This window comes from Anomalospiza imberbis, chromosome 4 (assembly GCF_031753505.1).
Source record: "Anomalospiza imberbis isolate Cuckoo-Finch-1a 21T00152 chromosome 4, ASM3175350v1, whole genome shotgun sequence".
Lineage (NCBI taxonomy): Eukaryota > Metazoa > Chordata > Aves > Passeriformes > Viduidae > Anomalospiza > Anomalospiza imberbis.
Window position 1 is genome coordinate 72525201 of NC_089684.1, and position 16067 is coordinate 72541267.

Below are 16067 nucleotides of genomic sequence, written 5' to 3' on the forward strand. Positions count from 1 at the left end.
CGCGCCGCGGCCCCGCCGCCTCCGTGAGCCCCGGGCCGCCGGCCCCGCGCTGGCCCGCGGCGGCACCCGCAGCCGGGCCGGCCCCGGCGGCGGCGGCCCCGGCGGCGGGGCTGGGGCCGCTGCCCGGCGCGTGGGGCTGGCCCTGGCCCTGGCCCGGGGCAGGTGAGCGGGGTCCGGCCGGGCGGGAGCGGGGCCGGGGCGCGGAGCGGGGATGCCGCGCACGGGGACGGGGATGCGGGACCGGCCCGCCGGCACCGCCCCGCTGGCAAATAACGGGGTCGGGGTCACCCCAGAGCGCGTCGGTCCCCGCTGCCGGAGTGGTTTCATTCCAACGAGCTGAAGCGTTGGGCTGCGGCTGCGGGACAGGGACGAGGCAGAGGGAAAACTTTCCTTGCAGTTTTTTTCCCCTCTGTAGGCGATCGATAGAGCGAGACCAAAAAGGAACGGTTTAAGTGGGGGTTTTTGTTTATTTGTTAATTTTTTCTATATTGCGAGGCAGTTTCTAACACGCCTGATGTCTCTGAGCAGTTTGACAAAGAAAGAGCCTGTGGTTGATTCCTGAAGGTGCTACAGGATTTTACTTATCCATGATTCGGTCCCCAGTCCAGAACCTGGTACAGAATATCCAAACTCACTGTTTGCATTTGAGATGGAGCCAGAAACTTGGAATAGATGTAACAGTACAGTGACAGAGCTAAAAGCAGTATTCCAGTGCCTGGGCTAGCAGAAGGTGTTGGAGGTTGGAACTGGACCATCTTTAAGGAGCTTTCCAACCCAAAGCAGTCCGTGATTCCACGAGATTTTATGGGTGACTTTGCACACACTGGCATTTATTTCTCCTTTCATGTATCAGGAAGGCACTTCACTGCCAGAGTTTTAATCAAAAATCTGCTGTCATTTCTCAAAGCCTCTCTCCCAAAATTAATTTCTTCATCTCTGCTGCTGTGTGGGTCCCTCTTCTCCCAGATTTGCCCTCATCCCTCTCTAATTTGGCTTTCCCTGCAATTTTTCACTCACAGAAGTGAAACTGTCAAGTGTTTTGCGGCATTTGGCCCCCAAAACTTCATATTTTTAGTGCAGAAGCATGTAAGGAAAATGTTTTTGTTGATCCGTGGGTAAAATTTACACCGTGGTGATGGATGATACTGCCTGATCTGTCAGAATCTATTTTTACTGGAACTTTATAAGGACAACGATCAAGAGATTTTAACAGAGTATCTCTGTTCAGAGTATTTTTCTTGAAATTAAGTATTCCTTTTTAGCATTCAGAGCGTGATCTTGCTGTTGTCCAGGCAAAACCTGCAGCCAAGCCCAAATTCCCTGTGTATAAGGAACTCCAGATTTGATCCTAATGCTACAATATGCAGGCCCCAAAAGCATTTGCTGATCTTTTATTAAGTACTTAGCACAACTATTTAATATATTATTTCTTTCACGAGACAGCATCTGCAGAATTGTGTTAATCTTTATATTATATCAAACATCCAGGAATGAAAACACAGTTAAACAATTTGCAGAGCGATTTCCACTCAGCGTTTCATGGTGGAAATTACACTTGCTATTATTCCAGCGTTAAAATAGAAACAAAAAGTGATGGGTGAAAAGATTTAAATGATGAAAATAGTTTTAAGTGCAATTACGGCTGTTAAGCTGTCAGGTCTCCGTCCCACAAATCCTTAAACACACACAGAACTTACACCCAATTAATGAAAAAAAGTAGGTCAAGGTGCAGGTTTGTGCCTGGAGAACCTGACAAGATCAGTCATTAAAGGAGAGATCAGCGGCAGGTGTGAATGGGGATCATTATGTGCAGTATTTCCATAAAAGCTAGAGAAACCTGGCTTGCCACAATAATTTGGAACAGCAGAGATGGGGACCATTAATGGCCTGATCCTGCCAGTGCTTTCCACAGGGAAAATCCCACTGGTCGTAATTAGTGGTTATGTTAAAGTGAATCTGGTGCTCGTGGAGCCATCAGTGCTGGCCTCCCGTGGCTCCTATGGCTCCTAAACCCTTCAGGCTGTGCTGGGAGCCCTGGAGGAGATCTCCAGTGCAATCACCTGGGCATGGACTCACGGTGGTTGGGCTGGGAAGGGGTTTTCAAGGAGCAGCCAGACAGCAGTGAGCAGGGACTTCAGCTGGATCAGGGAGGATGAGGGGCTGGGGAAGGGGAGACCTGCTCTCAGTCAGGTGCCAGTGGCAGTGCTGGTGTTGGATTGTATGTTAATTTATGCTAATTACGGTTATCCTCAGGCCGCAGCTGGAGAGGAGACGGAGAGGAGAGGAGACGGGTCAGATACACTTGTTAGTCCTGCTAAATCATCGCCACCCCTGGGAACTTTACTACGGGGAGCAGAAGTGCAGGATGGATGTGGTCCTGCATGAGAGCTGCATCCTGGACACTGAGCCTGTGTGCCAAGGGAAGGGGAAAACCAGGGGCCAGTCTGGGGTCAACTCCCTCAAACTTTGAACATTTGCGATTCAGGGTTCTTGAGACAGAAGTGGGATTTTTGTGTTCTGCAGCTCTTGATGCAATTTATTGTGCTGTTACAAAGGTCCTGTGCAGGCAAAGGTCAAATCCTGCCCACCTCACTGAGTGCTGATTTCTTTGGGTCTGGCTGCACGTCCAGGACTGTCCTTGGTGGGCCCTGAGGGTAAAACCATAGAACAGGCTCTCAAAAGTTCTTCTACTCCAGCTTTTCATGGGAAAAGTAGCCTGGATGAGATTATCTGGGTAGGGACAGGGCAGGGACATCGCTGCTGGGTTTGGTGCTTTCTCCCAGCTCCTTTAGTGCAGACCTCTTCAATTTTTGCTGCTTTCTCACAGGTCTGGAGTTGTCTCACTGTGTCGGGACCAACCCTCTGGGTCCTGCTGGGCCTTGGAGATCGGGGGGGCCCTGCAAGATGAAGAGAGTCCGCACGGTCTTCAAACCAGAGCAGCTGGAGCGGCTGGAGCAGGAGTTCCTCAAGCAGCAGTACATGGTGGGCACGGAGAGGGTGGACCTGGCTGCAACTCTGCATCTCACAGAGACCCAGGTAAGGGATGGGGGAGCCGAGCTGGTGGAACTGATCCTGGGGCTGCTCTGTGCCAATGGTCCCACTGGGAAGCGTGGTGGGAGGAGGACATGGTGCAAAGTGACCCGTGGGACACCCTGCTGCCAGATGAAGAGATGTGCCTGGAGTTTGGATGGTTTCTGGATAAGATTTCTGAATCCATGAAGTGGAACAAAAAGCATTCAGGAGCACAACCCTGCTGTGCTTTAGAGTTGCAGCTGGGTTAGTTGCTGCGTCTGCATTGTCATGATCCTCTGGAGACTGTTTCAAGTGTCCTTTTATGACACTGGATATAATTATTTCCCTGCTCTGCCGTGTGAGTTCCTGCTCCTCCCACAGTAAATTGCTTGTTTAGTGTGGAAAGTGTGGAAAGAAGGAGCCAGGTGATCTTCCACAGTGGGATCTAAATTCAGCTGGGAAAAAGGGAGAGCAAAACAAGGCCAGTTCTGGGGGGACAAGGGATAATTATCAGGAGTCTCATCATGCCCTGTGGCAACTGCAGTCTTGGTGATGGGTTCAGGGGTTCCTTAGGGAGCTGCTTCCTTCACTTCCCTGGCCAGAGCCCTCTCAGTGCAGCTGCCTCCCTCTGTCCCCTGATTCTTTCCCATCACCGCTCTGCCTGCCGTAGTTTCACCTCCTTCCATTCTCACTCACTATTCCCTGAGGGAATAATGCACGTCCCCACTTTATGGAACTCTGTTTTTTGGGGATATCCACCTCGGAAGCACGTGGATTGGAAAAGGGCTCCTGGAGCCTTTGGGTTAAGCTGTTGTGCCACTTCCCATCCAGGTCAAAGTCTGGTTCCAGAACCGGAGGATCAAGTGGAGGAAGCAGAGCATGGAGCAGAAGGCAGCAAAGCTGTCACAGTTCGGGGTGATCCAGCCTGCGAGTGCTGACTCCACCGACAGCAAGGAGCACGAGGAGGACCCCGTGGACGTGGAGCTTTGAGCAGCCGAGGAGGCTGGGCTGGTTTTTGATGCCCGGGGATGTGTCTGTGCTGCTTCGGTCCAAGTGAGACTGATCTGAGAGCTGGAGCTACAGGACTGAACTGCAGCTGGCTGGAAGGAACCCCCCAAGTTTCACTGGCTGCTGCTTGGTAGCCAAGTGCTGTAATTCCTGGGGCTTCATCTCTTGATGGCAGGTGATCTCCTGTTTGCTCATGGAGCACCAGGACACACAAACAGTTTCCAGCAGAGAGGCTGGGGTGACAATCAGGGTGGCTCTGGTGCTGGGTTAGAATCAGAGTGACTGATACTGGGGTGACAACCAGAGGGTGATTCTGATGTTGGGGTGACAATCTGCTGGTTTCTCTGGTGTGGGGGTGACAATCAGATGGTTACTCTGAAGCTGGGGTGACAATCAGAGAGTCGCTGATGCTGGGCAGGCAATGGGATCTGTTTCTGATGGCTCTGAGCACAAGGACATTTCGAACCAGCCCGGGTCACTTATGTGTGGCTGTGTGCTCCAAGGAGGAAAGAGGAGAATCTCCCTGATGGCTTTTTCTTCTCAACTTGACTCCCATGTTTGATGTTCAGATCAATCACAACCAAAATACCCCAGACAGGGAAGCCCTTTCTCTGTGCTGCCACGCACAGACTCCTGAGGAGCAGGGTCTGAGCCTGCCCTGGAGCAGAAGTGCCTCCTCCTGTCAGTGCCTTGCTGTATCTGTGCCTTTTCCAGGGCTCCCCAGACCTGGATCCAGCCCCTGCTGGTGTGTGTCCCCTGGCACTGCTGTCCTTGCCCAGGGTGTGTGCGTGCTGCTGCTGCAGCGAGCTGCTGCTGCAGGGAGCTGCTGCGGGGCTGGCCGAGGTGCAGGGCTGGAGGCTGCAGTAAAAAGCAGCTCCCACCCCTCAGCTGCTGCAGCAGACGGCCCCCTGCCCCGCGGCCAGATGTGCCACTGTGGCCCAGACACAGCTGCTGCTCTGTTCTCTCCTCATTATCCGTGCAGGTGCCCTGGGACACAGCACCTGGAGCGCTCCGAGCACATCTGGAGCAGCCCGATGTGGTTAACAGCTGGATTTTTGGGGGTAGGGAGGGCTTTGGGGGGACAGGACTAAGGACTCAGGCTGTCACCTTGCCTTCCTACGGCTGCCCAGGGCAGCAGCCACCACGGCCCATCAGCTCAGGATAATTTATTCTGTCTCTTTCTGACCTAGAACACTGTATATCACTTTACTCTTATATTGTTATTTATAGAAATACCTTTTTTTTTTGCCTTAATACGTGTCACTTATTTATTTGCTTTTTCTCTTGATAAAAATGGAGTTAATTTTAAAAAGAGAGATGGAATGAGTGTAAAAACAAAAAAACATATGGAAAAATTTCCAAGTACTCACTTTAATTTTCAATTGAAATGAGTAACAAAAAAAAAAAAAAAAAAAACCAAACCAAAAGACAAATGTATGTTAATCCTTCTCAAAAGAGTTTGAGAGTTTTTTTCTTAATAAACTATTTTGGACAAAATACATACTAAAGATCTTTTTTTCAATTGATTGATGACCCTCTATCAAAGTAGATTAAGGGAGTTACTGTCTCTGCACTGGTCCCTCCCGAGATAAAACTACATTTTCACTAAAAGCTGTCATGTCTGGTGAGTATGGGGTGCTCAGGCTCCTGGAGAACAAGAACCTGAGTCTGCAGGTGGATGTGGCAAACCTTCTCTGCAGCTCCTGCTCTGCCAGCCTGAGGGGCTGGAGCGTGGCCAGGGCAGGGAACGGAGCTGGGAAGGGGCAGGAGAGTTCCTGAGGGAGCTGGGAAGGGGCTGGAGTGTTCCTGAGGGAGCTGGGAAGGGGCAGGAGAATTCCTGAGGGAGCTGGGAAGGGGCTGGAGAGTTCCTGAGGGAGCTGGGAAGGGGCAGGAGAGCTCCTGAGGGAGCTGGGAAGGGGCTGGAGAGCTCCTGAGGGAGCTGGGAAGGGGCTGGAGAGCTCCTGAGGGAGCTGGGAAGGGGCTGGAGAGCTCCTGAGGGAGCTGGGAAGGGGCTGGAGAGCTCCTGAGGGAGCTGGGAAGGGGCTGGAGAGTTCCTGAGGGAGCTGGGAAGGGGCTGGAGAGTTCCTGAGGGAGCTGGGAAGGGGCTCAGCCTGGAGCAAAGGAGGCTCAGGGGGGACCTTGTGGCTCTGCACAGCTCCTGCCAGGAGGGGACAGCCGGGGGGATCGGGCTGTGCTCCAGGGAACAGGGACGGGAGGAGAGGAATCCCAGGATCACTGAGGCTGGAAAATCCCTCCAAGGTCACCGAGCCCAAGCTGTGCCCGATCCCCCCTCGTCCCCAGCCCAGAGCTCTGAGTGCCTTCCTTGGACATCTCAGGGGATGGGGTCTCCACCACCTCCCTGGGCAGCCCCTTCCAGTGCCCATTCCACCGGTTTCCATGAAGAAATCTCTGAGGAAATGGCCTCGGGTTGTGACAGGGGAGGTTTATATTGGATGTTGGGGAAAATTCATTCGCAGGCAGGGCTGTGCAGCCCGGGCACAGCTGCAGTGGTGGAAACCCCATCCCTGGAGGGATTTCAAAGCCTTGTGGATGTGGCACTTGGGGACATGGCTCAGTCGTGGCCTTGGCAGTGTCAGGGAACATTGGACTCCTTTGTCTTAGTGGCTTTTCCCACATAAATATTCCATGAATCGCTGAGGATGTGACGGCAACAGGAGTCACGGCAGCACTGTCCCACCTGTGCCTTGTCCTTGTCCCTGCCATGGGCACAGTGTGATGGAGCCCAGCCTGCGCCGGCTCCACCGGCTCTGGATCCCCCGGCACGGGCAGGGATCCCTGGCAGCCTGTTCGTCCCTTGTCCCCCGGCCGGCTGGCCGGAGCAGAGGCCAGCCCTGCGGCCACGCTGTGGCTCAGCGGCCGGTCCTGAGGCCATGCTCCAGCTGCCGGCCCGGGCACGGAGGTGGCAGCTGCCGCCTTATCACCGGTGTCGTGTCCCCGCCACGAGCCGACAGTGACATCTAGTGACACCAAATCACTCCCCAAAGCCCCGAATAAGGAATCGTCCCGAGCTCCCAACCCCGCTCCCGCCGCCTGGCCAGCGACGAGCCGCGCTGAGCCGCAGCGCTGTGAATTAGCAAATACAACCAAACACGCAGGTCCGTGGGCTTTAAGGCTTTGCAGACCCCCGGGCGGGAGGTGGCGAGTGGCCACAGCAGCGTGTTTTGAAGGCTTTTTTGGAGGAAGTCGGGCCGGTTTAGGGTGCGCAGGGCAGCGGGCGATGCCTCCTCCCTCCACGAGGGCAGACCTCATGTGAGGGGGAACTTGTGCTCCTGCCTGACAGGGCTGTGCCGGCTGTTCCTCCACCATGAACTAGCGATAACTGACTGGGGAGAGGCAGCAAACTGCTGTACGATTTGGGGTGGCAGCGGCAGCGCCCCGGCCCGGTTTTGGGGTGTTTTGCGGTGTTTTGGCGGTGTTTTGGGGCGGTTTGGCGCTGTTTCCAGACGCTGCCCAGCGGCGGAGGAAGGGGGGCCAAGATGGCCGCCGGCCCCCGCGCGCCCCGCGGCTGAGGGGGGCGATGGCGAGCGCGGGCTCCTGAGGGGCGCAGGGGCGGGGGCGGAGGAGGAGGAAGAGGAGGAGGAGGAGGAGGAGGAGGAGGAAGAGGAAGAGGCGCTGCCCGGCGGGTCAGGGCGGGGAAGTCGCCGCCCGAAGATGGCGGCCGCGGCGGGGCCACACGCCGGGGCTGCGGCGGAGGCGCGGTTCATCAGCAGCGCCAAGGTGAGCAGCCCGCGGTCTGCCCTCCGTGAGGGTCCCTCCCTTCCCGCCCAGCCCGGGGGACAGAGGGAGGAGAAGCCCGCAGGGTCCCCTCGGGATGGAGGGATTCCCTCAGCTCCCGGGTATGACTCGGCTTCGGGCGCGTCCCTGAGCCGCGGTTGTCCCTCGGTAGGGAAAGGGCTTGTTCGCCACCAGAAACATCCGCAAAGGGGAAACAGTCTTCGTGGAGAGGCCGGTGGTGTCATCCCAGTTCCTCTGGAATGCCCTGTACAACTACCGAGGTGAGCGGCTGGCGCTGGCGGCATGTCCCCGTCCCTGTCGCCTGTCCCGGTGCGGTGACCGCGGGACCGCAGAGGTACCAAGGGAAGGGTTTGCGTTTGTCTTAGCGCCTCTCTGAAGGTGGCCCTGCTGCCTTTTCTGCCTCCACACTAAACTGTTGACAAGTTCAGGTGTCATCTGAGGGATGGTGACTTCCATCAGCTCTGGAGGAATGTGCCAGGTGCCACCATAGAATCTTGGAAGGGTTTGGGTTGGAAGGGGCCTTAAAGATAATATTCCACCCCTGCCATGAGCAGGGATGCCTTGCCCCAGCCCAGGTTGCTCCAAGCCCCATCCTCTTGTTCCTCTCTGGTGTTGGTACCAGTTGTGTTGGGTTGCCCTGGGTTCTGGTCCCTTTCCTTTCCAAAGGCTTTCCTGTGGCATTCCTCCATCCCTCCATCCATGCATCCCTCCATCCATCCATCCATCCATCCATCCATCATCCATTCCTCCGTCCATCCATCCATCCATCCATCCATCATCCATCCATCCATCCATCCATCCATCCATCCATCATCCATTCCTCCGTCCATCCATCCATCCATCCATCCATCATCCATCCATCCATCCATCCATCCATCCCTCCATCCCTCCATCCCTCCATCCATCCATCCATCCATCCATCCATCCATCCATCCATCCATCATCCATCCCTCCGTCCATCCATCCATCCCTCCACCCACGCACCCATCCTGCCTGTCTCCCCACAGCCTGTGATCACTGCCTGCGGGCGCTGGAGACGGCGGAGGAGAACGCCCAGCGCCTGCTGGGGAAGAGCTCCCTGGTGCTGCCTCACCCGGAGCAGTGCAGCATCCGGAAAGACCTGCACCAGCAGTGTCCCCGCTGCCAGGTACGGGACTGCCAGGAGGGACCGTGCTCTCCTTGGGATCTGGAGTCCTTCCCATCCATCTGGTCTCTTGTGCTGTCTGCCTTTCCATGCTGTGGGCCAAAGAGCCAGGGCTCTGCTGGTCGGGGAGGGGGCACAGCTGGCTCAGCCGGATCTAGGAGCCCCTTTTCCTGCTGCCACAGCCAACGGCAGCGCTGTCCCCTCGCTCTAGGTGACGTACTGCAGTGCAGAATGCAGGCAGGCAGCTCTGGAGCAGTACCACCAGGTCCTCTGCCTCGGCCCGTCCCGGGACGACCCCACGCACCCCCTCAACAAGCTGCAGGAGGCATGGAGGTAGGGCCCGACCTGCCTGTGGCTCCACAGGCAAGGGAGGTGGCTCTGCTGGGCCGGCTCCCTGCTGTGCATCCCTGCACAAGGTGGCTGCAGGGTGGGGGTGGCCGTGGGACACTGCCCAGCTCTTTCTCCTGGTTGGCTGTTGTGGTGTTGGCAGCCCCAGGGTTTGGACACACAGCTGAGCACTCCTTATTTTTCCCCCGCTAAAGAGCTACAAAGTGCTGAGCTATGCACACCCCTCACTTCTGCAGTTTTCTGGTGCTCCTGCAGATCTCCAGCCTCTGGGAGATCCTCCTTCTAGCATCCCATGGGTCCATTAAAAAAAAAATCGTTCCAGAGTGGGATGAGCAACATCCCTGACCCAAATCTTGTCCCAAGCCCCAGCAGAGTGAGCAGGATGGAGGGGGATTGTTTGTATGGGTGGAGCAGGTTTCTCTCCACTGGACCCCCACACAGCAATGCTGCGCTGACCATTTGGTGTGCTGGATCAGTGCAGGCCTGACCACACCTATGGCAGCTGCCTCTGCCTCCCTCCAGCTTTTCATTCCCATGCCAGCCCTGATCTGCTCATCTCTTCTCCATTTTAATCCCACAGAAACATGCATTACCCGCCAGAGACTTCCAGCATCATGCTGATGGCCAGGATGGTTGCCACCATCAAACAGGTACGGTGGGTGGTTTTGTTATCCCATTGTGGATGTTATTCCCAAGGCTCTGTTTCCTTGGCCTGGCTTTCTCAGCATTTATTCTGACAATCCTCCCTCTCTCTGGGCTGGGGAGGAAAGTGGTGTTGGTGCAATGCCTCTGCTCGATTCTTTTGTCAGGCTAAAGACAAGGAGTGGTGGATCAAGGCTTTCTCCCAGTTCTGCAACAAGACAGCAAATGAAGAAGAGGAGATTGTGCACAAGCTGCTGGGGGACAAATTTAAGGTAAGACCCAGCAGCTCTTAAATTGTCTCGAGCCTTCCTTCTCCTGCCTTTGTCTGTGAGCCCACAGATGCCAAAGCCTCATTACAGTGGGGATAGGAAACACTGGAAACTCCAGGCTTAAAGGGAGGGCCCTGACAGTGAGGAAGTGGCTGCTTAGAGGGTTTTGGCCTTGGGATGCTTTCAGGGGATATGCTGCTCCTTCCTGTGGGGGAGATGTTCCTGCTGTGGGCTGGGACAGCGTGATATTTAGCTGCTGAGTAGGTGGCTTTTGCTGCTGAAATGGGTGGATTTCACAGCTGTGAGGGCAGCAGCCTCCAGCCGTGCAGGACAGGCCGGGCAGCCCGAGTCCTTCCGTAGGCTGTGGCCTGTGCTGGGCTCAGCCTCAGCCCAGGGCTGGCACCCCCAGCACCCTCACCCTGACCGTGCTCTGTGTCCTGCCAGGGCCAGCTGGAGCTGCTGCGGTTGCTCTTCACCGAAGCCCTTTATGATGAATATCTCAGCAGGGTGAGTGGATCTGCCTCCCACATAGCCCAGGAGCATTGGCCAGGGCTTCCCCTGGGACTCTGCTCGTTCCTTGCTTCCCCCAAAGCTCCCTGTGGCATTCGAAGCATTGCAGAGCGAGGTGCTCTGCAGGCTGGCCTGGCCTCAGTTCCTTCGTCCTGTCCCTTCTGCAGTGGTTCACTCCAGAAGGCTTTCGATCCCTCTTTGCCCTCGTTGGGACCAATGGCCAAGGCATAGGAACCAGGTAATGGGGCTTCGTGGAGATGTGGAATGTGAATGGCTGGGTTTAAGACATGGGGTCACAGAGGCACACTTAAAAAAAACTTCATCCTAGCTGTGTCCAACCCTTTCACATCCCTCTGCCAGACCTTGGCTGCTCAGAGCCACCTTGGATCTCCTCTGCGAGGTCTCCCTGTGTGCTGACAACACTATGGGAGCGTAAAAATGTCCTGCTGTCCTTTCTGAGAGCACCGTGGGGCTGAGACAGTGTCCCACTGCTCCCCAGAGCACCGTGGGGCTGAGACAGTGTCCCACTGCTCCCCAGAGCACCGTGGGGCTGTGACAGTGTCCCACTGCTCCCCAGAGCACCGTGGGGCTGTGACAGTGTCCCACTGCTCCCTGCAGCACCGTGGGGCTGTGACAGTGTCCCACTGCTCCCTGCAGCACCGTGGGGCTGTGACAGTGTCCCACTGCTCCCTGCAGCACCGTGGGGCTGTGACAGTGTCCCACTGCTCCCCAGAGCACCGTGGGGCTGTGACAGTGTCCCACTGCTCCCCAGAGCACCGTGGGGCTGTGACAGTGTCCCACTGCTCCCTGCAGCACCGTGGGGCTGTGACAGTGTCCCACTGCTCCCTGCAGCACCGTGGGGCTGTGACAGTGTCCCACTGCTCCCTGCAGCACCGTGGGGCTGTGACAGTGTCCCACTGCTCCCTGCAGCACCGTGGGGCTGTGACAGTGTCCCACTGCTCCCCAGAGCACCGTGGGGCTGTGACAGTGTCCCACTGCTCCCCAGAGCACCGTGGGGCTGTGACAGTGTCCCACTGCTCCCTGCAGCACCGTGGGGCTGTGACAGTGTCCCACTGCTCCCCAGAGCACCGTGGGGCTGTGACAGTGTCCCACTGCTCCCCAGAGCACCGTGGGGCTGTGACAGTGTCCCACTGCTCCCCAGAGCACCGTGGGGCTGTGACAGTGTCCCACTGCTCCCTGCAGCACCGTGGGGCTGTGACAGTGTCCCACTGCTCCCTGCAGCACCGTGGGGCTGTGACAGTGTCCCACTGCTCCCCAGAGCACCGTGGGGCTGTGACAGTGTCCCACTGCTCCCCAGAGCACCGTGGGGCTGTGACAGTGTCCCACTGCTCCCTGCAGCACCGTGGGGCTGTGACAGTGTCCCACTGCTCCCTGCAGCACCGTGGGGCTGTGACAGTGTCCCACTGCTCCCTGCAGCACCGTGGGGCTGTGACAGTGTCCCACTGCTCCCTGCAGCACCGTGGGGCTGTGACAGTGTCCCACTGCTCCCCAGAGCACCGTGGGGCTGTGACAGTGTCCCACTGCTCCCCAGAGCACCGTGGGGCTGTGACAGTGTCCCACTGCTCCCTGCAGCACCGTGGGGCTGTGACAGTGTCCCACTGCTCCCCGCAGCACCGTGGGGCTGTGACAGTGTCCCACTGCTCCCCAGAGCACCGTGGGGCTGTGACAGTGTCCCACTGCTCCCCAGAGCACCGTGGGGCTGTGACAGTGTCCCACTGCTCCCCAGAGCACCGTGGGGCTGTGACAGTGTCCCACTGCTCCCCAGAGCACCGTGGGGCTGTGACAGTGTCCCACTGCTCCCTGCAGCACCGTGGGGCTGTGACAGTGTCCCACTGCTCCCTGCAGCACCGTGGGGCTGTGACAGTGTCCCACTGCTCCCTGCAGCACCGTGGGGCTGTGACAGTGTCCCACTGCTCCCTGCAGCACCGTGGGGCTGTGACAGTGTCCCACTGCTCCCCAGAGCACCGTGGGGCTGTGACAGTGTCCCACTGCTCCCTGCAGCACCGTGGGGCTGTGACAGTGTCCCACTGCTCCCTGCAGCACCGTGGGGCTGTGACAGTGTCCCACTGCTCCCTGCAGCACCGTGGGGCTGTGACAGTGTCCCACTGCTCCCTGCAGCACCGTGGGGCTGTGACAGTGTCCTTTTCCCCCCAGCTCCCTGAGCCAGTGGGTGCACGCGTGCGACGCGCTGGATCTGCCCATGCTGCAGCGGGAGGAGCTGGACGCCTTCATCGACCAGCTCTACAAGGACATTGAGAAGGGTGAGGCTCTGGCAGTGCAGGGACAGGGCAGGCAGCCTCAGGATATGAATCTTTGTCCTCCATCCCCTCCCAGGGGGAGGGAAAGGCTCTTGGGAAATCACCCTGCAGCACGCAGACCGTGCTGGCTCTGGGTGTTCCGTGTTGATGGGCATTCCTTCGTGCTTGTGTGTGGAAGAGCAGGAATGGACCATGCAAAGCTCTAACCCCTCTCTCTGTGCTGCAGAGTCGGGAGAGTTCCTCAACTGCGAGGGATCAGGGCTCTACGTGCTGCAGAGCTGCTGTAAGTAACACAAGGACTGGGAGGAAAATCAGTAGTGAGGAGGGAAATGTCCCGTGCTAGACTGGCTCACCTCTTCCTCTGGAGAAAGGGGTTTGTGCTTGCCATCTGTGGGATGGGATGGGGTGGATGTGGTGGGTACTGCTCTCTCAGTGTTCCCTGGCATTTTGCCCAGCTGTGGAATGGCCAGTCCTGCCCTGGATGCACTCAGATGTGATGTGGTTCCAGGAGCCACTTAGGCATTTAACAGAGATTGTATTGCCCGTAGGTAACCACAGCTGCATCCCCAATGCTGAGACATCCTTTCCAGAAAACAACTTCCTCCTGCATCTCACTGCTCTGGAGGACATCGAAGCAGGAGAGGTGAGACAGCAGGGCCTGGGTGGACCTGAGGTGACATCACACCTTGGCATCATCCCCATGTCCCCTACATCCTCCATGTACCCCAGCCCCAAAACCTCCTGTGTCCTGCATGATCTTGGCAGAGGAATTCAATCCCCATCCCATGTAGGGGCTGCCACACCCCCTGGTTCTGCCTGATTCTGCAAGGGACTGGGAGAAATCCTGCTGCTTTGGGATCATGGGGAGTGATTCTGAGCCCCACCCATTTGTGTTTGCTGGCAGGAAATCTGCATCAGTTACTTAGACTGCTGTCAGAGGGAGCGCAGCAGACACAGCCGCAACAAGATACTCAGGTAGGGGCTACCTAGGGGAGCCCTCACACCCCTTGACACCCCAAACAGTCCATCAGGGCAGCATCCCCACCCCGGGGCTGGCTGTGTGTGCCTGGGGCTGTGGCTGTGCACAGGCTGCTGTGAGCTTCAGTGGGCTCGCGGCAGGGGGTGCGTGCAGCACGCGGTGCTTCGAGCTCCTTGAAATGTGCTGTAGCCTTGGGGACAAAGGATTTGAGTTCCCCCCTCTCTCTGCAGGTGTACACCTGCATTCCCTTCCATTTCCTTCTCTGTCCCTCAAGGGTAGAGCCTCCTGCTGGGGGTCACTGTCTCTGTCCCATCTCCCCTGTGGGGCTGAGAAATCCCCCTCTCCACCTGGGCTACCTTTACCCTGCCTGAGCCGGCAGCATGGAGCCCCCAAACTCCTCCGGCTCTGACACATTTAGCCCCTTCCTGGCTGCTCTCTTCCCGACCCCTGCCCAGCAGCAGTGTGGGATTGTACCTGTCTCCACACCATCCCTCTGTCTCCTGCCTGCCCCCCTGCCAGGGAGAACTACTTGTTTACCTGCTCGTGTCCCAAGTGCCTCGCGCAAGCCGACGACGCCGACGTGACGTCGGACGAAGAGGAGGAGGGCGAAGGAGAGACGGACGACGCAGAGCTGGAGGATGAGATGACTGATGTGTGATCCTGGCCCCGGGCGAGAGGCGAGGGAAGGGATGGGATGGGATGGGAAGGGAAGGGCCTGGAGGCTCCTCCAAGAGGCAGCAGCTTTAATTTAGAACAGGGTTGTGTTGTGGGGTCGGGTAGGTGCCGGAGCGGGGCAGCCGGGAGCTGGAGGCAGGCCCTGCTCCCGCCTGTCCGTGTTGTCCCTGTGGTGTGTGTGTGTGTCAGGCTGTCCCTGTCCTCCCTGTGAGGACAAGCTGTGAGCCAGTGGCCCTCCAGCACATCCCAGTTCCCAGTAGGGCTGGCTGGTGCACGCAGGGGAGGCTGGAGGAGAGTGGGATCCAGCCAGCCCCTGGGACACCACTCTGGTCACCTGTGAGGTCACTCTGCTGTGTCTGTGCAGGCTGTGGATGTGGAGGAGCTTGTCCTTCCCACCCTGCAGGGACGAGGGGAATGTGTGTGTGTGTGTGTCCGTGTGTCTGTGCACAAGGGTACTATTTAATGTCTATATTAGCACTATCTACACACCATGGAGCTGGGGCCCTCATATATCCTCCATTCCATGCCTTAGCCAGCAGTGAGGGCAGGAGGATCTTGCAGGGCATGCCTTGGAGAGTGGCCCAGAGCTCGAGTCCAGCAGGGAGAGCAGAGCTGACCCTGCAGACACCTCCTTCCCAGCTCGGCCCACCCTTCCCATGACACAGAGCCCCGGGCAGTGACTGCAGGACCGTGTGGGGATGGAGAATGGCCGGGAGCTGACGTGGGTTGGGCTGTCATCCCAAACCCAGAAGGCATTTTGGGTTTTGTAGGGAGGGAGTTTCCCTCCCTCCAGCCAGCTGTGGGACGAGGCTGTGCCCGGGGATGCAGCATGTGCTGGGTGCTTCCCTGCACCCAGTGCTCCCACATGGAGATGTGCCAGTGCAGAGTGGCCCCTCTGGACATCCCCTTGTCATCCATCCCACGCTGCCAGCCTCAAGGCCACACCACGCAGTGCTGTCCCTGTGTGCAGACCATGTCGCTGGAGGGACAACGGCTCCAAGTGACAGGCAGGCAGCAGGTCAGGGATGCACCTGGGGTTATTTCCTTCCTCCATGGATTCTGGGGAGCTGCTTTCCTGCTGCTGTGTCTGTGGTAGCTGATTGTGGGACCGAGGGTGGCACACCTGTGGCACTGCCATCACCACCAGCCCTGCCTCCTGCTGCTTGTCCCCAGCCGTCCCGGGGCCACATCCCCTTCAGTGTTCCTAATAAACCAAGACTGGTGAGAGCTGGGGACCTGTGCTTTGTATTGCTGAGTGCAGACAGGGCTGTGACCCAGGGGCTGCTCCTGTGGGGACACGAGGTGGGGCCAAGGGGACACCTGTGCAAGGGTGGGCTCTGGATTTGTGACCAGCACACCCTTGGGGACAGCTGCCAGAGGCTGTGCTGTCCCATGAGGCTCTGAGCCCTGCCCCAGCTGCAGGAGGTACTTGGAGAATTTTACTA

General features: G+C 57.7%; 2 protein-coding genes across 2 annotated transcripts; both read left to right on the forward strand.

Annotated features, from left to right (window-relative positions):
* The first annotated feature begins 2490 nt into the window (after positions 1-2490).
* On the forward strand, positions 2491-4406 carry LOC137473285 (homeobox protein not2-like). Its single transcript, XM_068189169.1, has 2 exons — positions 2491-3036; positions 3844-4406. The coding sequence occupies exons 1-2, from the start codon at positions 2905-2907 to the stop codon at positions 4000-4002; spliced, it is 291 nt and encodes a 96-aa protein (XP_068045270.1). The 5' UTR covers positions 2491-2904; the 3' UTR covers positions 4003-4406.
* A 3121-nt stretch (positions 4407-7527) lies between these two features.
* SMYD5 (SMYD family member 5) lies at positions 7528-15847 on the forward strand. The gene is made up of 13 exons (XM_068189181.1): positions 7528-7758; positions 7928-8036; positions 8784-8923; positions 9132-9253; positions 9849-9918; positions 10078-10182; positions 10624-10686; positions 10857-10927; positions 12865-12971; positions 13195-13251; positions 13517-13611; positions 13873-13943; positions 14467-15847. The coding sequence occupies exons 1-13, from the start codon at positions 7693-7695 to the stop codon at positions 14603-14605; spliced, it is 1215 nt and encodes a 404-aa protein (XP_068045282.1). The 5' UTR covers positions 7528-7692; the 3' UTR covers positions 14606-15847.
* Positions 15848-16067: the final 220 nt, after the last annotated feature.